This window comes from Jaculus jaculus, chromosome 6 (assembly GCF_020740685.1).
Source record: "Jaculus jaculus isolate mJacJac1 chromosome 6, mJacJac1.mat.Y.cur, whole genome shotgun sequence".
Lineage (NCBI taxonomy): Eukaryota > Metazoa > Chordata > Mammalia > Rodentia > Dipodidae > Jaculus > Jaculus jaculus.
The window spans coordinates 158586386-158608145 of record NC_059107.1 but is presented as its reverse complement, the minus strand read 5'-3'; the positions used below and the strand labels follow the sequence as shown (position 1 = coordinate 158608145).

The following is a 21760-nucleotide window of genomic DNA, read 5'->3' as shown; positions in this document are numbered from 1 at the left end:
CGCGGCAGCGCCCGCCCGCCCGCCCGCCCGCCGCAGGCTCCGTCTCCCCGCGGCGCCGGCCTCCTCGGGTCCTAGAGAGCGCGGCTCGGCGCCCGGCTCGCGGTGGGCGGCGCACCCGGGGAGAAAGGGAAGGGGGAGTGGGGAGCGCGGAGCCCTCCTGCTCGGTGGACCGCTCGCGTCCCCTGCGATCCAGCCTTTCTTTTATTTCATTTCATTTCATTTATTTTCCCGGGCTTTTCTTTCGGCAGTTGTGCATCTCTGGGAGGATGTTGGAACCCACCTAGCTCCTTTGCCTTTGCACGGCTGAGAAAAAAAAAAAAAAAAAATCGGAAAACAAACGAAAAAAGAAAAGAAAACAACTCGGATTTCCAGGTGTTTTCATGGAGGGTTCCTCAACATCACTGTTGCACTGTACCCCCCCTTTTTTTTTTCTTTTGTTTTTGCGCATAAGGAACAAATCAGGATCTCATTTGGCTAGGATTTTTATGTATGGGAAGTTAAAAGAGGGGCGAATCCAGTGATACTTGTTCAAGAAGGCCAGGCCTCCTTTTTTTTTAGGGGGGCCATCCTGGTGAATGTAGGGACTGCTGCAGTTGGGTTTTGCAGTGGTGCAGAGAGATGCTGGGATGAACCCAGCATTGGGTATGGGTCACTGGGAATTTCTAGCCAAGGAGCAAGGCAGAGTTCACACACAGAGAATTACTAAGAGGGGCCCTGAAGGGTAAAGGGTGATTCTGGCCAAACCGACCTAACAGGATTCTTGCTGAAGGCTTGTCAGGGTGATGGGACAAGGCTAGGAGAATAGTGGGGGATGGAGAACCTGAGTAGCTATGAATGGTGATCAGAGGTGGATGGTTCCGGATTCTTGCTAAACCTGAACAAGCAGACCTAGGCACACAGGTCCAAAAATTGAGGCCTAATCAGAAAGTTCAACAGAGCCTAAGTAGCCAGGCTTGGTGGCCCACGCCTTTAATCCCAGCACTGGGGAGGCAGAGGTAGAAGGATCACCCTGAGTTCAAGGCCACCCTGAAACCACATAGTGAATTCCAGGTCAACCTGGGCTAGAGTAAGCCCCTACCTTGAAAACCCCCAAAAATAAAATAAAAGAGAGAGCCTAAGTAGAATACCACCTTAGAGGGGTTCTTTCTCAGGAATCTTTCTAGAAAGGTTTTCAGCTGGTTTAGAGGAACAATGAGGTAAAGGGAGATTAGCAAACAAATTGTTAGCATTCCTAGAGTTTCTTCAGAGCTGGTAAGGATCAAGCTGGATTTGAATCCAGAGCTTTCAATTCCGAATATTGTACGAAACCCACTGTCTGTCCAGTTGATGCCTGGAGGTCCCACATCCCAGAGAGCAATTCTCTTCTTTCCCTTGCTTTGTTTTATGCACACACGTATGTATGTAAATTTAATTGATTCCAGATCAGCTGTGAGTCTGGCAGACTTTATCTTTACAAATGTTATCTGTTCCACACACATTTGTGCCAGACACAATCGGAGGAACTAGGGATACAACAGTGAGACACATATTAAACATTTAGATACACCATGACAAGTGTCAGGAGGGACAAGCATCTGATGCTGTTTATTTAATTTCAAAGTAACCCTGGGACATAGGTTTTAGCATGCCATTTCACAGATGGGCAAACCACAGCACAGATTAAGTGGTTTGTCCAGGCTCTGACTCTGGAGTCTGTGTATCTTACGTGCCTCCAGTGGTTTTTGCTACCTCTGCTCTGCTGTGGAACCGAACCCAGGCGGACTTGGGAGGGAACAAATGCACCTCCACTTTTCAGAAGTTCTTAAACTCTTCCCTGTGTGTCTGCCTTCTCCTTCAACACTCGAGTTTAGCAAATAAAAAGTCAACCTAACCGGGCGTGGTGGCTCACACATTTAATCCCAGCACTCGGGAGGCAGAGGTAGGAGGATAGCTGTGAGTTCGAGGCCACCCTGAGACTACATAGTGAATTCCGGGTCAGCCTGGGCTGGAGTGAGACCCTATCTCAAAAAAAAAAAAAAAAAAACACAAGACTACGAGGCTACCCTGAGACTACGTAATTAATTCCAGGTCAGCCTGGGACCAGCATGAGACCCTACCTTGGAGAAAAAAAAAAAAAAGAGGAGTGACAGAAAGCACCAAACGTTCTCCCACCGCCGCTCATGGGCACAGGCTGCATGCATCTTCACACACCGCGCGCGCACACACACACACACACACACACACACACACACACACACACCCCAAAAGAAAAGTTTAAGTTTATGACAAGGACTTCAGTAAAATATTGCTGGTCAAGCCTAAAGACTGAACAGGGGTCAGTTCCCATACCTGTGCAGTTACAGGGGAAAAAAAAAAACACCTTTGACAATTTTTCACATTAAGCACCATTTTTATTAGCACTCTTTTTTTTTTTTTTTTTAACTTTCTTTTTTTTTCCTCTTTGAGGCAGGGTCTCGCTCTAGCTCAGGCTGACCTGGAATTCACTATGTAGGCTCAGGGTACTGGGATTAAAGGCGTGTGCCACCACACGCAGTATTTGCATTTTGTGCAAGCCAGCTGGATTGCCACATCTTGCTTCAAACGAGGTAGCTGGCAAGAGGTCTGGAGAGTCTGCCATTCCAGGCAACAGGTAAAATAGGAGAGATACTTTAAAGAGCAATGTCTGTCATTTAAGGGACACTTGGCTAGATGCCAGACTTGATTGTCTTCAGTGGGACACCAACCAGACACAGAGGTGCTTTGGAGAAAGGGCCAACAATCTTAACATCGTAAGTTGTTTTCTGGGGAGCCCTGATGTTCTGGTACAGGGATCTGTGTCCTCATATCAAAGCTAAAACAGACACCACCATGGGCAAAAATATGCATCTACTAGTTCTCTTGCCTTCTCAAAAGCCTTATAGGCCTGGTTCAGTGGCACACACCTTTAATCTTAGCACTTGGGAGGCAGAGGTAGGAGGATTGCCATGAATTCTAGGCCACCCTGAGACTACATAGTGAATTCCAGAATAGCCTGGGCTACAACAAGACCCTAATTCAGAAAAACAAAACAAAAACAAACAAACAAACAAAAAAAATTAAAAAATTCCTTGTAAGTTTGGGATTGTTTCTAACTACTCTCACTTAAGAAATAGACACAAAGCAGTTAGTGACTAAGTCAAGGTCACAAATTAGGAAGAGACAGAGGCAGCACCAGGACTCAGTCCCAAGAAGCCATGACAACTGCACCATAATGTGAACATCTTAAATCTGGATCTGTCACTAATTACCCCAAGTGTTTGTCACATGGGTGAGTCACTAGAGTTAGAAATATATGGCTCGGACTTTTGACCTTGAGGAACTGACGGGTATATAATTTTGGTATCCCTGTAGTGAGCAACTTCTTTTTATTTATTTATTTATTTATTTATTTATTTATTTATTTATTTGAGGGCGACAGACACAGAGAGAAAGACAGATAGAGGGAGAGAGAGAGAGAATGGGCGCTCTAGGGTTTCCAGCCTCTGCAAACGAACTCCAGACGCGTGCGCCCCCTTGTGCATCTGGCTAACGTGGGTCCTGGGGAATCAAGCCTCGAACTGGGGTCCTTAGGCTTCACAGGCAAGCGCTTAACTGCTAAGTCATCTCTCCAGCCCAACTTCTTTTTTTTTAAGTTTTTTGTTTGTTTGTTTATTTATTAGAGGGAGAGAGAGAGAGAGATAAAGAGGGTACTCCAGGGGGTCTAGCTGCTGCAAATGAATTCTAGACACATGCGCCACCATGTGCATCTGGCTTACTTGGGACCTGGAAAATCAAATCTGGGTCCTTAGGCTTTGCAGGTAAGAGCCTTAATCACTAAGTCATCTCTCCAGTCCCAACTCCTATACCAGACTTAGGCCTTGTTGTCCGCTAGGAGAGCCCAAGCACATAGCAACTTTAGTTCGTTTTCTCTGCTGGGCTCCATATCCTCACAGCTCCAGCACAATCCCAGGACCTAGATCTGCAATGGAGCTTAACTTGGAGGCACAGAGGGAAGGGCCCTGAATGTATGCAGGACTGTTGGCTTAGGGCCCTTTCTCCTCATCTACAAGCTAGAGGTACAATGGATTGAATGCTTTTGACCCCATAAAGTCCATATACTGAAACCCTAATCTTCAATGACATCATTTTATTAAGAGGGCCTGGGCTGGAGAGTTGGCTTAGCAGTTAAGGCGTTTGCCTGCAAAGCCAAAGAACCCAGGTTCGATTCCCCAGAGCCCACACAAGCCAGATGCACAAGGGGGCGCATGCATCTGGAGTTCATTTGCAGTGGCTAGAGGTCCTGGCGCACCCATTCTCTCTATATATCTGCCTCTTTCTCTCTTTGTTTATTGCTCTCAAATAAATAAATAAAACTTTTTTAAAAACTTAAAAAAAAAAAAAAGAATATGATTGGAGAATGGAGTTTCAAAGGGGAATGTGAGGAGAGGGAGGGCATTACCATGGGATATTGTTTACAATCATGGAAGTTGTTAATAAATAAATAAATAAAAAGTACTGGGCTGAAGAAATGGCTTAGTGGTCAAGGCACTTGTTCACAAAGCCATAGGACCCAGGTTCAATTCCCCAGGATCTACATAAGCCAGATGTGAGTCATGTGGCTGGAGGCCCTGGCATGCCCATTCTCTATCTGCTTCTCTCTCTCATATATACATATGAGATATAGCTTCCCTCTCACCCTAGGATAGAGAATCGGGAACTTTTAGGTCAAAGAGAATGCCATGAAGATGCAGGGAATCTGTATGCTAGGGAAAGGAGGCCCCTGACACACATGTGACTTCAGTGGTCACATCCGCATGGGACATGCAGAGCTTACAGGTGAAGTGAGACACTACCAATGAGTCCTTAGCCCCTCTTCAGCAGGAGCACCGACGTCTGTTTGAGGCAGTAGACACACAGGAGTCTCCCGAAAGGGGAAAGGAAATATGAGTAACGTCAAACCCATATGCAAGTATCGACATTCTTTACGCCTTATAGGCCTAGGGCAAAATTGCTGGAGCCAGGCCAGAAAGAATTAGGAGTGTCGGGGTCCAAACGTGTATTCTGAGGGTTTGTGTACCCATTCACAGGCTCTCGAGAACCCCTGTGACCCGACAATGGATGCAGGTGGACTGAAGGACCAGAAGGGTAAGTACTGGAAAATCAGGGCCGTGCCCCTCATTCATTGAGTAACATTCACAGATATCAAGGAAAATACAGTAAGTACGTAACACATGGCCCACTGTGAACACAGTTAGAATCTGTTGTGGCCTTACTTGCTCCTCACAATCATGAGAAATTCCCATGTGACATGGAAGAAAAAGAGCAGGCATGCCTATGCTTTATGATGACGTTATAGACGACACTGCACCCAGCGTCTCCAGTTTTCCAAACAGGTTCTTGTATATTGCACTGGAATGATGTCTTTACTTGTCAGAAAATGATAGCAATGTCTTTGGGTCAAATGGAAGTCATATATGTATTTCTTTCTAGGGTATCCCTGTTGAAGAACAAACATTTAGGCCTGTTTGTAACCTTTGACCCATCTTGCATAGTTTTCATTTGATCTCTGATTTTCAATGATCAGAGCAGTTGAGTATCATAAACACAGGGAGCTTGAAGTCGTGGCAGGCACCTTTACTGCCAGCAGAGATAAGAGGATGAGCATGACATGGCGGCCACCCTGTGGCTACATCCTGAATCCCAGGTCACCCGGTACTAGGATTCAAGCCTAGCTGGAAAAAGAAAGGGAAAAGAAAAAAAAAAGCCGCAGAAGGCTTGGGAACAGAGAAATTGCTTAGCCGTTAGAGCCTTTGACTCTGAAGCCAAAGAACCCCGGTTTGAATCCCCGGGACGCACACGAGCAGGATGCACGCAAGCCCAATGCACAAGGGGGCGCTCGTGTGGGCTGGGGTACCTGCTGTGCCCAGTCCCTGTATCTCTCTCTTATTTAAATAAGTAAAATACTTTTTTTTTTTTCCCGGGGGGGGGGGGATGACAATGTGCTCATACAGATTTCTGAAGAGAGAGGGCCTCCTTGTCCACTACCTGTCATGTGTAGTTAGGAATTTTATTCTGATAGAAGGTAAGTAAATCAATTCATATTCAAAACAAGTCAAGAAGGAATTGGAGAACCTATGTGAGTGGCATTCCACCCAGTAGCAAGAGTCCTACTGCCTCTGTCACTGGGTGGAAAAGAAAACACCGCTCCTTATACGTCCTGGACTTGTCAGGCTTTCTCTCAAGAAATGTGGACCAGCGTCCCTGCACGTTTCAGAAAAGGTGACACCTAATCATCACCAGTGACAAGGGTAAGTGAGCAGTCCACAGAAGTGGACCCAGACGTCCTCGTCGATTTTCAAATCTCTGAATGTTCCATATGTGAGGCAGGCTCTCCTGCTCTATCAGCTGGCTTGGCATTCATGGAGGCCCTCCTCCTCCAGCCAATTAAAGAATACTTTCTGGAGCTCTCTTTTTTTTTTTGACTTCTCAATTTTTTTTATTTTTCTTGTTTTTATTTCTTCTTATTTTCACAATTTTATTAACATTTTCCATAATTATAATGGAGCTTTCTTTATTCCCAAAGAAACGCACCTCCGGGCCCTGCTCCCTCACATTTCAGACATCCCCATGACAGTAGGCTCACCACTTGTAAGTGAGGGGGTGAACCCAAAAAAAATGGCTCAATTTGAACAAGAACAACTCAGGCTGGCACATGGCCATGCATCAGCCATCTTTGTGGATTGGATAAATCTGACCCTTTTTTGAAGAGAGCCAATTCTCTAACCTAGGGTGAGAGTTTGATAGCTTTGCTCTCACCCTAGGTTAGAGAATTGGGAGCTTTTAGGTCAAAGAGAATGCCACGAAGATGCAGGGAATCTCTGTGTGCCAGGGAAAGGAAGCCCCTGACACACTTGTGACCTCAGTGGCCACATCCACATACATGGGCATGCAGAGCTTACAGGTGAAGTGAGACACTACCAATGAGTCCTGAGCCCCTTTCCAGCAGGAGGACCGACATCTGTTTGAGGCAGTGGACACACAGGAGTCTCCTGAGTTTGAAAGGGGAAAGGAAATATGAGTAACGTCAAACCCATATGCAAGTATCGACATTCTTTATGCCTTATACGCCCAGGGCAAAATTGCTGGAGCCAGGCCAGAAAGAATTAGGAGGGTCACGGTCCAAACGTGTATTCTGAGGGTTTAGGTACCCATTCGTAGGCTCTCGAGAACCATCGTAACCCGACAGTGGATGCAGGTAGAATGAAGGACCAGAAAGGTAAGTACTGGAAAAATCACGGATGTGCCCCCTCATTCATTGAGTAATGTTCTCAGATATCAAGGAAAGTACAGTAAGTACATAACACATGGTCCACTGTGAACACAGAATTTGTTGTGGCCTTACTTGCTCCTCACAATCATGAGAAATTCCCATGTGACATGGAAGAAAAAGAGCAGACATGACTATGCTTTATGGAGACATTGTAGACGACACTGCACCCAGCGTGTCCAGCACTGCAGGCCCTGGCGTGCCCAGTCTTTCTCTCTCTCTCACTCTCAAATAAATAAATTAAAATAAACAAATATTTGAAAAAACAAAAGTAAGAGTGAAGCTGGGTGTGGTGGTGCATGCCATTAATCCCCACATTTGGGAGGCAGAGGTAGGCGGATCACTGTGAGTTTGAGTCCACCCTGAGACTATACAGTGAATTCCAGGTCAGCCTGGGCTAGAAGAGTGAGACCCTTCCTGGAAAAACCAAACAACCAACAAGCAAACAAACAACAGTGGCAGGGCATGGTGGTGTATGCCTTTAGTCCCAGCACTTGGGAGGCACACATAGGAAGATTGCTGTGAGTTTCAAGGCCAGCCTGGAACTATGGAGTGAGTGCCAGGTTAGCCTGGGCTAGAGTGAGACACTACCTCAAAAAAACCAGAAAATAAATAATCTAGCATTTTCCCCTAGTTAGCTCTCTTCACATACATATATATACCCATCCACCCACACAATACACACACACACACACACACACACACACACACACACACACACGCATACATATTGGAAAATATGTATCATTTTTCCTATGCACTCATTCAGTGACTTCGGACATAATCACTTCTGTAGAAGACACTGGCTCAGTATCCCAGTATTTTAGGAATGAGTGTAAGATTGAGGGAAAAACTAATATTATTATAATTATTTAAAATTATTTATTTATTTATTTGTAAGCAGAGGGAGAGATGGAGAAAAGAGCTAGACACAGAAAGAGAGAGAGAGAAAATGGACACGCTAGGACCTCTAGCCGCTGCCAGCAAATTCCAGATGCATGAAACACTGGGCATGTGGCATTAAATGGGTACTGGGAAACTGAACTTGAGTTGTTAGGCTTTGCAGGCAAATGCCTTAGCTGCTGACTCATCTCTCCAGGACCCTATTATTATTTTTGTTTTGTTTTGTTTTGTTTTGTTTTTGAGGTAGGGTCTCAGTTTAGCCCAGGCTTACCAGGAATTCACTATGTAGTCTCAGGGTGGCCCTGAACTCTTGGTGATCCTCCTACCTCTGCTGGGTTTAAAGGCGTGCACCACCACGCCACCTGCCATTATTATTATTATTTTGGTTTTCCAAGGTAGGGTCTTACTCTAGACCAGGTTGATCTAGAAAATTCACACTGTAGTCCCAAACTGACTTGGAACTCACAGTGATCCTCCTATCTCTGGCTCCCTACTGCAGGGATTAAAGGTGTGCGCCACCATGCCCAGGGGTATTGTATTTTATGCCAAGTCTCTCCACCCTAGTTGAAGATCCAACCGGGGGCTGCATACTTCCCTTAGTGGTCATATCATTTTCAATTTATTTATTCATTAGTTTGCTTATTCGTGCATTCATAGGTGCTGGGGATGTACACCACTGAACTCATAATTTTTCATCTCTTAATCAGCAGTTTTTCATTCAGCCTTTTTTTTTTTTTTGGTCATTGCACACACTGTTTTGGAATGATACAGACCAGTTATTCTGTGTTCAGCTTTTTTTTTTTTCCCTCGTGGTTTGATTAATTTTGTGTATTGCAGAATGGTGATGCTGCGTCCTCGTTGCAATGAAGCTGCGATGGATGTCGATGTGTCATGTTACCGATGCTAATGTGGCACAATTTAGTGTAAGTGATGTCAGCAGGGTGCAGGCTATCTGTAGTAGTACAGTTATTTATCCTTTTTGTTGTTGCTGTTTTGCTTTTTCAAGGCAGGGTTTCACTCCAGCTCAGGCTGACCTGGAATTCGCTATGTAGTCTCATGGTAAGCTCGAACTCAGGGCGATCCTCCTCCTACCTCTGCCTCCCAAGTGCTGGGATTAAAGGTGTGCGCCACCACACCTAGCCTTTTTTTAAATTATTATTATTATCTAGTAATCCTCGGAACGTTCTTTCAATTTTACGTGTGAAGAACCGAGTCTTTTTCTTTCAGCAAATGGATCCTTACTTCCTGATGAACAGATCCAACAGCATACCTTTATCAGCATCAGCCTTCGGCGTTCGCGAGAAGCAACCCTTCCCGGAAGGGTGTGTCTGGTTTTCCGCCCGGTCCGCTGGGGTTTGTAGTCTCCGCGCGCACCGGTCAAACGCGCTCTAGCAGTCTCTGCGAGAACCAGCCCGACGCCGCAAGGGGCGGGCGGAGGAGAGGGACGCGCCGTCGCGGCGCGGTGTGCCATGGGACTTGTAGTCCGCGCCTCTCGCCGTACTGCGCCGGCGCTGGAGAGCCGGACTTCCCTACCCGGTGGGCTTTGCGCGCGAGGCCGGGAAAAGCCGGCCCGGGCTTGAACAAATCAAATCGAAGGAAAGAAACTGCCGGCTTTCAAAAATCCTCCTCCTCCTCCTCCGCCATCATCCGCCGCGCTCCGTAGGGCAGGTGGTGTGGTAGAAGCGAGAAAACTGGGAGCCCCGAGAGCGCGGACGTTCAAGTCGAGTGGGCATTGGGATCGCTGGACCTCAGGGGCAGTGGCCGGACGGGACTTCACCGGGACTTAAAAAACAAACAAACAAAAAAATCCCATCCCAGCTGCGCTCGGTGCGCGTGATCGGGTCGCCCCACGCGGCGCCGCCGCTTGTTGACGGTAGGGTCGTAGTCCTTGTCCTTGTCCCTGTCACCCTGCCAGGGCCGGGGCGCCCTGGGGACTGGGTGTGTGTGTGGAGTGGGGGTGTCGGGAGCGGCTGCTGCCCCTTTCACCCAGGGAGACACAGGCCTAGGGACAGCATCCCACTGGTCGCAGCCACCCGCGGTGGCGGTCTCACCTGGAGGCAGTGCCAGGCTTTCCAGGTGTGGGGGGCCAGTGCCAGGCTTTCCGGGTGTGTGTGTGTGTGGGGGGGCAGTGCCAAGCTTGTGCGCGTCGTTCCCGCATCCACCGCCTCCCCCAGCCCGGCCCACGCCCGCGGGGGGGACGGGCTGGCGTCGCGGCCCCCTGGATTGGCGTGAGTCACCGCTGACGCTTCTGCCAGATCGATGGATGTGCACCTACTCACGCCCCCCCCCCCACGCCGTGGCCCAGACGGAAGAGGACATTTGTGTATTCACCGTGTCTCTGCTGTCTGTCGCTGGCCATTTGCTGACCTTGGACAAATCAATTCATCCCTCTGTAAAGTGGATGGCGGAGGGAGTCTTTGTGTGTCGATCCCCTGGACCGAGGAGAAATGTAATCTTCCAACCTGACAAGTTCTGTGCCCCCATTCCACCTGGAGCCTTCCCCGCGCCCCTTTTTACAGACTCATCTAAGAACTAAGAGGTGTGCTGGGCGTGGTGTTGCTCGCGTTTACTCAGGAGGCAGAGGAGGGTTGCTGTGAGTTTGACCCCAGCCTGGGACTACAGAGTTAACCCCTGAGCCATCTCTCCAGCCCAGAACTCCTAAAATCGTAAAAGTGTTGTGTTAATTTTTTTTTTTAAATTTTTTTAAGGTAGGGTTTCACTCTAGTCCAGGTTGACTTGGAATTTACTATGTAGTCTCAGGGTGGCCTCGAACTCACAGTGATCCTCCTACCTCTGCCTCCAGAGTGCTGGAATTAAAGGCGAGTGCCACCACACCTGGAAAGTGTTCATTTTGTAGGCTGATGAGGTGTCTGCTGGCTGAACCCTAATAGCATCTGATGAAGGACTGGTCACTTGAAAAACCTAAGCATGATTGGAGGGTTGGGACTTAGAGGCACTCCAACCTCCCAGGTTAATAGGCAATCATGCTTATGTAACGAAGCCTCCCAAGCTTCCAAAAGGACAGGGTTTGGAGAGCTCCCAGACTGCTGAGCACAGGGAAGGAAGCCTTGGAGGGAGGCAGGCCCAGAGAGGGTGTAGAAACCTAGAAAGGGCATGGAAAGATCAGAACCCCTTTGCCCTTGCCCTACCCTGCCCTAAGTACCCTGTGAATTTATCTGGCTGCTTCTTTATATGCCCTCAGATACCCTTCTTACTAGTTGGAGAGTTTAGCTCAGTGGTAGAACACTTGACTGGTATACATGAGGCCAGCACTGGACGTATGTGCACACACACTCACGCACACACACATCTTTTTTATTATAAACCAGTTGCTGTGTTTCCTTGATTTTTATTTTTTTTATTTTTATTTAGTTGAGAGCGACAGACACAGAGAGAAAGTCAGATAGAGGGAGGGAGAGAGAATGGGTGTGCCAGGGCTTCCAGCCACTGCAAACAAACTCCAGATGGGTGCGCCCCCTTATGCATCTGGCTAACGTGGGTCCTGGGGAATTGAACCTCGAACCTGTGTCCTTAGGCTTCATAGGCAAGCACTTAACCACTAAGCCATCTCTCCAGCCCTCATTTTTTTTTATTTTATTTTATTTTTTTTTTAAATTTTTATTAACATTTTCCATGATTATAAAATATATCCCATGGTAATTCCCTCCCTCCCCACCCCCACACTTTCCCGTTTGAAATTCCATTCTCAATCATATTACCTCCCCATTACAATCATTGTAATTACATATATACAATATCAACCTATTAAGTATCCTCCTCCCTTCCTTTCTCCACCCTTTATGTCTCCTTTTCAACTTACTGGCCTCTGCTACTAAGTATTTTCATTCTCACACAGAAGCCCAGTCATCTGTAGCTAGGATCCCCATATGAGGGAGAACATGTGGCGCTTGGCTTTCTGGGCCTGGGTTACCTGACTTAGTATAATACTTTCCAGGTCCATCCATTTTTCTGCAGCACATGGAACATTCTCTAAAATAGACCATATATTAGGACACAAAGCAAATCCAGCCCTCATTTTTATTTTTGTCAGTTTTTTGAGGTAGGCTTTCATACCCAAGTGCTGGGATTTAAGGCGTGTGCCACCATGTCTGGCCTGGTTTATTTTTATTTATTTACTTTTGGGTTTTCAAGGTAGGGTCTTGCTCTAGCCCAGGCTGTCCTGGAATTCACTATATCATCTCAGAATGGCCTCAAACTCATGGCAATCCTCCCCCTCTGCCTCCTGAGTGCTGGGACTAAAGGCGTGCACCATCACGCTTGGCAGTGTTTCGCTGCTTTCTGTGAGTTGCTCTAGTCATCTAATTGAACCTCAGGAGAGTGTCATGGGGACACCAGTTCATAGCCTGTAGAACGGAGCACAGAGTACACTGGCATTCACCTTAGCACCAGATGTGGGCCACAGACTTGTGGACTGAGGCCCTCAACCTTCGGTATCTGACACTATGTTCCTGGAGACGTGATAGTGCCAGGGCCCAGTTAGAGGGCACCTAGCTGGTGTCCAGAGAGGCTGCTTGTGAGGAGGAGCCTATACACTTCTAGTGTTAGAGTGTGTGGTAAAACGTGGTGGGGAAATTGAGTTTATTTTCTAGGCATTGGCCTATTGTGATGGTTGCCCTTGTGATGTAGATCCCTCTAGTCTCCTAGGAACCCCTGAGAGGTCACTGTGGCCTGTGGAGTGACCTGGCCAGTGCTGAAACCAGTCATGCAGTTGTCTTAGCCCTGTGTGCCACTGCCAGTCATGTCAGCTTGGGCAGTGGGGCATAACCTGGGATGGATGACCTGGATCCCATAGCCATCTTTGTTCTGTTTGAGGAACAGAGCCCTCAAACAGAGTACTGCCAACGTGATCAGGCAGGTGTGTGTGTGGGGGGGGGCAAATAACTCTTGGGGGAAGCATTGGTTTGGGATTTGGCTGCCCTTCCCTGGGGGAAGGGGACCAAGAAATGGGCAGTTCACATGGTTTCACTGGGTGTCCCTGCTGAGGCAGCTTGCAAGAGAAAGTCTTGTGAGATGATCAATCCTTCACTCTTCTAGAACCATTACTTTTTTAAAATAGTTTTTTTTTTAATTTTTATTTATTTATTTATTTATTACAGTCAGGGGGAGACAGAGAGAATGGGCACGCCAGGGCTTCTAGCTACTGCAAACGAACTCCAGATGCATGCGCCACTTTGAGCATCTGTCTTATGTGGTTCCTGGGGAATCAAACCTGGGTCTCTAGGCTTTGCAGGCAAGTGCCTTAACTGCTAAGCCATCTCTCTAGCCCAGAAGACCCCTTTAAAAATATATATTTTTTACTTATTTGAGAGAGAGAGAGAAGGAAAGAGAGAGGTCAATAGAGAGAGAAAATGGGTGTGCCAGGGACTCTAGCTACTGCCAACGAACTCCAGATGCATGTGACATCTTATGAATCTGGCTTACATGGGTCCTGGGGAATGGGGCCTGGGTCCTTTGCCTAAGCTATCTCTCCAGCCCTATGTATGTAGGGGTCTGCATACATATGTGCGTGCCAGAAATTGACATTGAGTGTACTCAATCATTCTCCATCTTATTTTTCATTTCTAATTTTTATTTTATTTATTTGACAGAGAATGGGGGGGAGAGAATGGGCAAGCCAGGGTATCCAGCCATTGCAAACAAACTACAGGCATGTGCCACCTTGTGCATCTGGCTTACACGGATCCTAAGGAATTGAGCCTGGGTCCTTTGACTTTACAGGCAAGCACCTTAGTTGCTAAGCCATCTCTCCAGCCTGCATCTTTGGTTTTTTGAAGTATGGTTGTGCTATAGCTCAGGGTGACCAGAAATTCACCATGCAGTCTCAGGGTAGCCTCGAACTCATGGTGATCTTCCTACCTCTGCATCCCAAGTGCTCGGATTAAAGGCGTGAGCCACCATGTCTGACTCCTAAACAATATTTTATTTACTATTTTGAGAGACTATGTATATGGCTACAGCAGGGCCTCTTTCTTATAAATGAACTCCAGTTACGTGCACCGCTTTGTGCTTCTGCCTTTATGTGGGTACTAGTCAGTTGAACCTCAGCTTTGCAAACAAGTGCTTTTAACTGCTGAGCCATCTCTCCAAGCCCTTCCATTTTACTTTGGTTTCTTCAAGGCAGGTCTCACTCTAGCCCAGGCTAACCTACAATTCATTATGTAGTCTCAGGGTGGCCTAGAACTCATGGCATTCCTCCTACCTCTGCCTCCTAAGTGCTGGGATTAAAGATGTGCGCCACCATGCCTGGCCCATCTTATTTTTCGAGATAGGCTCTGAACCTGGAGCACGTGGATTTCACTGGCTAGCCAGTGAGCCCCAGTGGTTCCCTGTCTACTTCCCCAGTGCTGGTATTACAAGGGCACACCACCATGCCCACCATTTTATGTGGGTACTGGGGATCTGAACCCAGTTCTTCATGCTTGAATGTTACTTTACCCACTGAGCCAACTCCCCAACTCCTTTTTTTTTTTTGTTTTTCGAGGTAGGGTTTCACTCTGGTCCAGGCTGACCTGGAATTAACTATGTAGTGTCAGGGTGGCCTCGAACTCATGGTGATCCTTCTACCTCTGCCTCCCCAATGCTGGGATTAAAGGCCTATGCCACCACACCTGTCTTCTTTTTATTTATTTACTTTTTGGTTTTTTTGAGGTAGGGTCTCACTATAGCCCAGACTGACCTGGAATTCACTATGGAGTTTCAGGGTGGCCTCAAACTCACGGCAGTCCTCTTACCTCTGCCTCCTGAGTGCTGGGGTTAAAGGTGTGTGCCACCATGCCCGGCTTCCTTTTCTTTTTGAGGCAAGTTTCATGTAGCACAGGCTGGCCTCAAACTTGCTGTGTAGGATGACTGTCAACTTCTGACCTCCCTGCGAGCTTGACATCTGAAGTACTGGGGTTTTAGGCATGCACCAGGTCTTAGCAGTTCTCAGGAACAAACTAGGTCTTCTCCGTGATGGGCAAGCCCTCTACCAAGAGAGCAAGCTTTGTCCCCAAGCCAAGATTCCTTTTCCTAATGCACTTTTGGCCTCTTCAGTTTGCAGGTCTCCAGGGGAGTCTGTCACTGTGGACAAAATGGCCTCTGAAGACATTGCAAAGCTGGCAGAGTCGCTGGCCAAAACCCAGGTGGCTGGAGGACAGCTGAGTTTTAAGGGCAAGAGCCTCAAACTGAACACTGCAGAAGATGGTGAGTTCTTGGGCTGGTTGGCCACGGGCGGGAAGGGAATGCAGCACACATTTAGCCATCATCGGGCTCTGTGAGCGAGCACCTTGTCCCCTTGTCTTCACTGTTTGTCCTAGCAGTTCATATTTAGAACGAGGCGCAGCCATCATTTACCTGTTTGCACGGCTGTAGTGAACATTCCTTTGTTTATGGCCCCTTCATCTTCCTGAAGGAGGGGCTGGCTCGTAGTGAGGGCACACAGGATTCAGCCCTAGCGCTGTGTGTAAACGTGCATGTTTGAGGCGAAGTCTTACTGTATAGCCCGACTTGGCCTTCAACTCATGATCCTCCTGCACCTTGGTCTCCAAAGGGTACCATGCTTCACCCCAGTAACTCCTGGCCAGTCTAGGAATGCCCTGCTACCTTCCCTAGGGCTGAAGCCCAGGTAGAGATGCATTAAAACAATAGTGTTGGGGCACTGGAGAGATGGCTCAGTGATTAAGGCGAGACCTAATGGCCTGAGTTCAATTCCCCAGTACCTACATAAAGCCAGATGCACAAACTGGTGCATGCATCTGGAGTTTGTTTGCAGTGGCTAGAGGTCTTGGTGCGGTTATTCTCTGTCTCTCTTTGTGTCTGTTTCTCTCTGCTTGCAAATAAATAAAAATATTTTTAAAATTTTTTATTCATTTTTACTTATTTATTAGAGAGTGACAGAGAAAGAGGCAGATAGAGAATGGGCACACCACAGCCTCCAGCCACTGCAAACCAACTCCAGATGCCTGCACTCCCTTGTGCATCTGGCTAACGTGGGTCCTGGAGAATCGAGCCTCGAACTGGGGTCCTTAGGCTTCACAGGCAAGCGCTTAACTGCTAAGCCATCTCTCCAGCCCAGTAAAAATATTTTTAAAGCTAGGCGCGGTAGCACATGCCTTTAATACCAGCACACGGGAGGCAGAGGTAGGAGTATCACTGAGTTCAAGGCCACCCTGAGACTACATAGTGAATTCCAGGTCAGCCTGAGCTAGAGTGAGACCCTACTTCAAAAAACAAAAAATTAAAAAAAATAAAATTAAAAAAAAAAAAAACAGTGTTGGAGGACCTGAGTTCAGTTCCCTAGTACCCACATAAAGCCAGATGAACAAAGTGGTGCATGCATCTGGAGTTTGTTTGCAGTTGCTGGAGACCCTGGTGTGCCCATTTTCTGTCTCTCTCTTCCCTCTATCTCTCCCTGCTTGCAAAAAAACATAAATAAAATAGGGGCTGGAGAGAGGACCCAGGTTGCATTTCCTAGGGCCCACATAAGCTAGATGTGCAAAGTGGCATCTGGAGTTTGTTTACATGGCTGGAGGCCCTGGCATACCCATTCTTTCTGTGTCTATTTGCTGCTTCTCTCCCCTCAAATAATTAAACAAATAATTAAAATAATTAAATAATTAAAATAAATAAATAATTAAAATAAAATATTAAAAATGCAAAACAATAATAGTCTTAGGCCCTCTTGGGGCATTCTGGTTTCTGCAAACCAGCTGCCCTTCCGAGAAGGCTGGAGGGCCCTGTGTGAGAGCCAAGGCCTGTCTGACAGTGACCAGCGCTAAATCCCCTGGTGTCAAAGTGAATGTGCCCGCTGCATCAGTGCCTTTGAGGCACCTGCACAGCAGCCTTGCTCCTCTCCCCCAGGACTACTTAAGCCTTGAGTTGCTGGGATCATGGTGATACCCTTCGCTAATATTTCCATAGGGATGCTTCCTTCTTCCACTGGCTCTTTGAGACAGGGCCTCATGTAGCCAAACGAGCCTCAGATTCTCTGTGTAGTGGAGGCTTGAACTCCTGATCCTCATCCTCTTGCCTCCACCTCCACAAGTGCTGGGATTATAGGCATGCTGGGCTTGGCTGTCTAAGCTGTTTTGATCTCCTCTGGGAGGAGGTTGCTGATTGATGAAGGGAGACTAAGTAACTCATTCAAGATCACAAATCTAGCAAAAAGCAGAACCAGGATTATTTTTTTTTTTCTTTTTGGTTTTTCAAGGTAGGGTCTCACTCTATTCACTCTGTAGTTGGAGGCTGGCCTCCAACTCATGACGATCCTCCTACCTCTGCCTCCTAAGTGCGGGGATTAAAGGCGTGCACCACCACGCCCCATGATTTTTTTTTCCATGTAGTCTCAGGGTGGCCTTGAACTCATGGCAATCCTCCTCTGACACCCAAGTGCTAGAATTAAAGGCATGTCCCACCATGCCTGGCCCTATTATAGCTTTTAAAAGGCCGTTTTATGTTCTAACATATTGAAAACATTTTACTACAAAGGAAGGGAAACCAAAATCATCCATGATCCTACCACCTAGTGGTGATATCTGCTTTAAACTAGTGTCTTTTCTTTTTCTTTTTTTTTTTTTTTTTTTTGGTTTTTCGAGGTAGGGTCTCTCTCTAGGAACTCTAGGCCTCGAACTCACGGTGATCCTCCTACCTCTGCCTCCTGAGTGCTGGGATTAAAGGCGTGCGCCACCATGCCCGGCTTCTTTGTTTTGTTTTTAATTTTTGTTCAGTGGTGTTTGGCATGGACCGTGGTGCTGTGAGCATGCCAGACCTGCATTCTCACAGTGAGCTACATTCCCAGCCCCCACATACATTTTAAACATGATCAGCACTATTAGATAGATTTTTTTAAACTTAATACCATGATATGAATATCTTATAAGTCAATAAAAACCTTTGTTATGGGGCCGGGCATGGTGGCACACACCTTTAATCCCAGCATTCGGGAGGCAGAGGTAGGAGGACTGCCGTGAATTCAAGGCCACCCTGAGATTACAGAGTGAATTCCAGGTCAGCCTGAGCTAGAGTGATTCCTTACCTTGAAAAAACAACAACAACAAAAAACCCCTTTCTTATGGGTTTAGGCTATAGCTCAGAGTGCATGCCTGAGGCCCAAGATTGAATCCCCAGGCCCACATAAACAGGGTATGTGATGCATGCCTGTAATCCTACTGGGAAGTAGAAATGGAAAGAAGGATCAGAAATTCAAGGTCATCTTGGACTGCATAGTGAATTTGATGCCAGCCTGGGCTATGTGAGACCCTGTCTCAAAGGATAACAAGTGTCACTATTCATAATGGCACTCATGTCACCCCTTAGCACACCACAGAGAATTGGCCTGTACTCTCGATGCTCATTTGGGTAATTTAGAATTGTTCATCCTAAGTAATGAACATGTATCCACACCTGAGTCATTTACCGGTGATGATCTCTGCCACTGTGCCTGCCAGTCCTCTAACTTGGGGGTGTCCCCCTGCTAGGCCTGCTGTGCACCTCATCCTTGAGGCTCTGCACATACCACCTGCTTGGCAAAGTCTCAGGGTGGCCTTGAACTCATGGAGATCCTCCTACCTCTGCCTCCCGAGTGCTGGGCTTAAAGGCGTGCGCCACCACGCCTGGCAAAGTCATCCTCTCTGTGAACAGCCTGTTGCTTTTTTCCTTGGTTACTGGGCTTTCATACCCATTGTCTGCGCAGCTCTGCCGCCACTAGACAGAGCCTGTCCAAGTCCTTCCTTCCTCAGCCCAGGCTCAGCGCGTGGGAAGGGCTCCACAGCTTTGAAACAGAGTCATAGGAGGTTGCCAGGCTCTCCCTGCCCTGGACATCCATGACTGCCAAAGCATAAAGTTTGATTCTTTGGTCCCTGGCAGCTAAAGATGTGATCAAGGAGATCGAAGACTTTGACGGCTTGGAAGCTCTGCGCTTGGAGGGCAACACAGTGGGCGTGGAAGCGGCCAAGGTCATCGCCAAGGCCTTAGAGAAGAAGTCGGAGTTGAAGGTGAGATCTGCGGGCAGGACAGGTGTGCGCTGGTTAAGAACAAGCTTCCCTGCAATTGGCATAACCCCAGTCTGGATCCAGAACCTACTAATCCCCTGCCCTGGTGACTGTCACCCACATTACGTCTCTTCTTTGTCCACATGGCTTTGACATTACTGTGTGTGTGTCTCACTGTAGCCCAGGGTGGCCTTGAACTCTCAGCAGTCCTCCTACCTCTGCCTCCCAAGTGCTGGGATTAAAGGCGCACACACCACGCCCGGATAAGAGGCCTCTTTTTTTTTTTTATTTTTTTTATTTAATTGAGAGCGACAGACACAGAGAGAAAGACAGATAGAGGGAGAGAGAGAGAATGGGCGCGCCAGGGCTTCCAGCCTGCAAACAAACTCCAGACGCGTGCGCCCCCTTGTGCATCTGGCTAACGTGGGACCTGGGGAATCGAGCCTCGAACCGGGGTCCTTAGGCTTCACAGGCAAGCGCTTAACTGCTAAGCCATCTCTCCAGCCCAGGAAACCTCTTTTTTATGTTCATCTGTCTCCTAGAATCATGCCACATGTCCTGCCAGCTCACTGCACAGATCTGAGATGTTCCCGAGTCCCCAAGGAGCCTCCCTTGAAGGCCAGTTGGCCTCCAGGTTGCTTCAGCTTCAGACAAAACTGATCTAATTTTCTATTTTCAAAGCCCCCAAATAAGTGATCTTACAGTGTTTTCATTGCTCATATCCTCAGCAGTGCTTATGGGGGCTCACTTCCGGCTGTCTTTTGGGGTCTCCAGCTAACACTTCCCTTCTTCCTGCACAGCGGTGCCACTGGAGTGACATGTTCACCGGGAGGCTTCGGTCTGAGATCCCACCTGCCCTGGTAAGAAACGAGGCCGCCCCCTCCTCTTAGGCACAGCGACCCTGTCAGCCTCTTCTAGATGTTCCCTCACCCATGGACACTGAGCTGCTAAGAGAAAAGCCAGGCAGGCCCAGCACCCGCGCCACGTCTCTCCCCATGGGCAGGTGATACCCTGGAGGTGCCCTAGGCAAGTCCTTGGATGGAAGGAGGTGGGGCTGAGAGCAGGGATTCCTCTCTCCATGACCACCCCTCTCCTGATAGCCCCTCCTGGCACCCTCGGAATGCGATCTTCATGACTTCTAGACTACAAACAGCCCATTTTGGCTCCTCCATCTTTGTGTGGCCTCTCAGTTTCTCCATCTCACTCCTTTGCTGTCTCTGCCTCTGCCTGGGAGAAGGATGGAGAGGTAACCTCAGTGCCCCAGGTTTCTAGAAAGTTCAGACTGGCTTCATGCAGCCTTCTGCCAAGACACCTCTGAAACCTGGAGGTGTTTGGATGGCCTCTCTCAGCTTTGGCAGGGTCCACACCTGTTGTTTCAACCCTGGGGAATTGAACCTGGGTCCTTTGGTCTTGCAGGCAAACGCCTTAACAGCTAAGCCATCCCTCCAGCCCTTAATTTATTTTTCATTGACAACTTCTATAGTTTTAGGCAATAACCCATGGTAATTTCCCTTTGTAACTTCACTCTCCATTATACCCATTCCCCCCTCTCAGTCTCTTATTTTATTTTTATTTACTTTATTACTCACAGCTCCTTATTCTTTTTTTTTTTTTTTTTTTTTTTTTTTTTTTTTTTTTTTTTTTTTGAGCTAGGGTTTCACTCTAGCCCAGGCTGACCTGAAACTCACTATGTAGTCTCAGGGTAGTCTTGAACTCATGGCGATCCTCCTACCTCTGCCTCCCGAATACTGGGATTAAAGGTGTGCGCCACCACCCCCAGCTTCTCTCTTATTTTAATGTCATCACTTTTTCTTCCTATTATGATGGTGTTGTGTAAGTAGTGTCAGGCACTGTGAGGTCATGGATATCCAGGCCGTTTTGTATCTGGAGGAGAACGTTCTACCCTTCCTTTGGTAAAATAAAATACTTTAACAGTGGCATGTACTAGGTGTCTGAGGCTGACCTGTGCTCTCTCTATGCCCAGATTTCACTAGGGGAGGGACTCATCACTGCTGGGGCCCAACTGGTAGAACTGGACCTAAGTGACAATGCATTTGGACCCGATGGCGTGCGCGGCTTCGAGGCCCTGCTCAAGAGCCCAGCCTGCTTCACCCTGCGTGAACTCAAGCTTAACAACTGTGGCATGGGCATTGGTGGTGGCAAGGTGGGTCAGGGGCCCTGGGTGGCCCTTTACACTTCCACGTCTGACCAATTGCTGGTTCCCGCCATGTGGGGATGTTGTGTGCTGCTTTTCAAAGGAGAAAGGCACTGCCTGCAGCCCCTAGAAAAGGAGTCCAGAAGGTGAGAGGTTGCCAAGCAACCATCCTGTGTTCTGGCGTTGCCTTGGTAACACAGAGGCATTGCTGCTGCAGAACCTGCGTGGACCTGCGGGCTGTGCAGAATTCGTGGTTGGTGTATTTCTGTACTATTGTCACACGGCACAGCTGTCAGGGCCCCGGCAGGGGAGGAGCAGACGAGCTCCTGCAGTGGGCGAGCAGCCCCAGCTCCCCTTTATTCCTGGACGGGGCTTTGCTGTGGGCACCAC

General features: G+C 47.8%; 1 protein-coding gene across 2 annotated transcripts in view; it reads left to right on the top strand.

Moving 5' to 3' along the window:
* Positions 1 to 5100: 5100 nt before the first annotated feature.
* Rangap1 (Ran GTPase activating protein 1) overlaps positions 5101 to 21760 on the top strand; it is a 29440-nt gene continuing 12780 nt past the window's right edge. Inside the window, exons 1-5 of one of the 2 annotated variants that reach the window (XM_045153076.1) lie at positions 5101 to 5142; positions 15281 to 15430; positions 19091 to 19218; positions 20016 to 20075; positions 21200 to 21379. In XM_045153076.1, the coding sequence (XP_045009011.1) occupies positions 5112 to 5142; positions 15281 to 15430; positions 19091 to 19218; positions 20016 to 20075; positions 21200 to 21379 (549 nt within the window). In that variant the 5' untranslated portion in view covers positions 5101 to 5111. Of the gene's footprint in view, positions 5143 to 9722; positions 10101 to 15280; positions 15431 to 19090; positions 19219 to 20015; positions 20076 to 21199; positions 21380 to 21760 lie in introns of those variants that run through there. The other variant, XM_045153077.1, reaches the window with a different exon arrangement.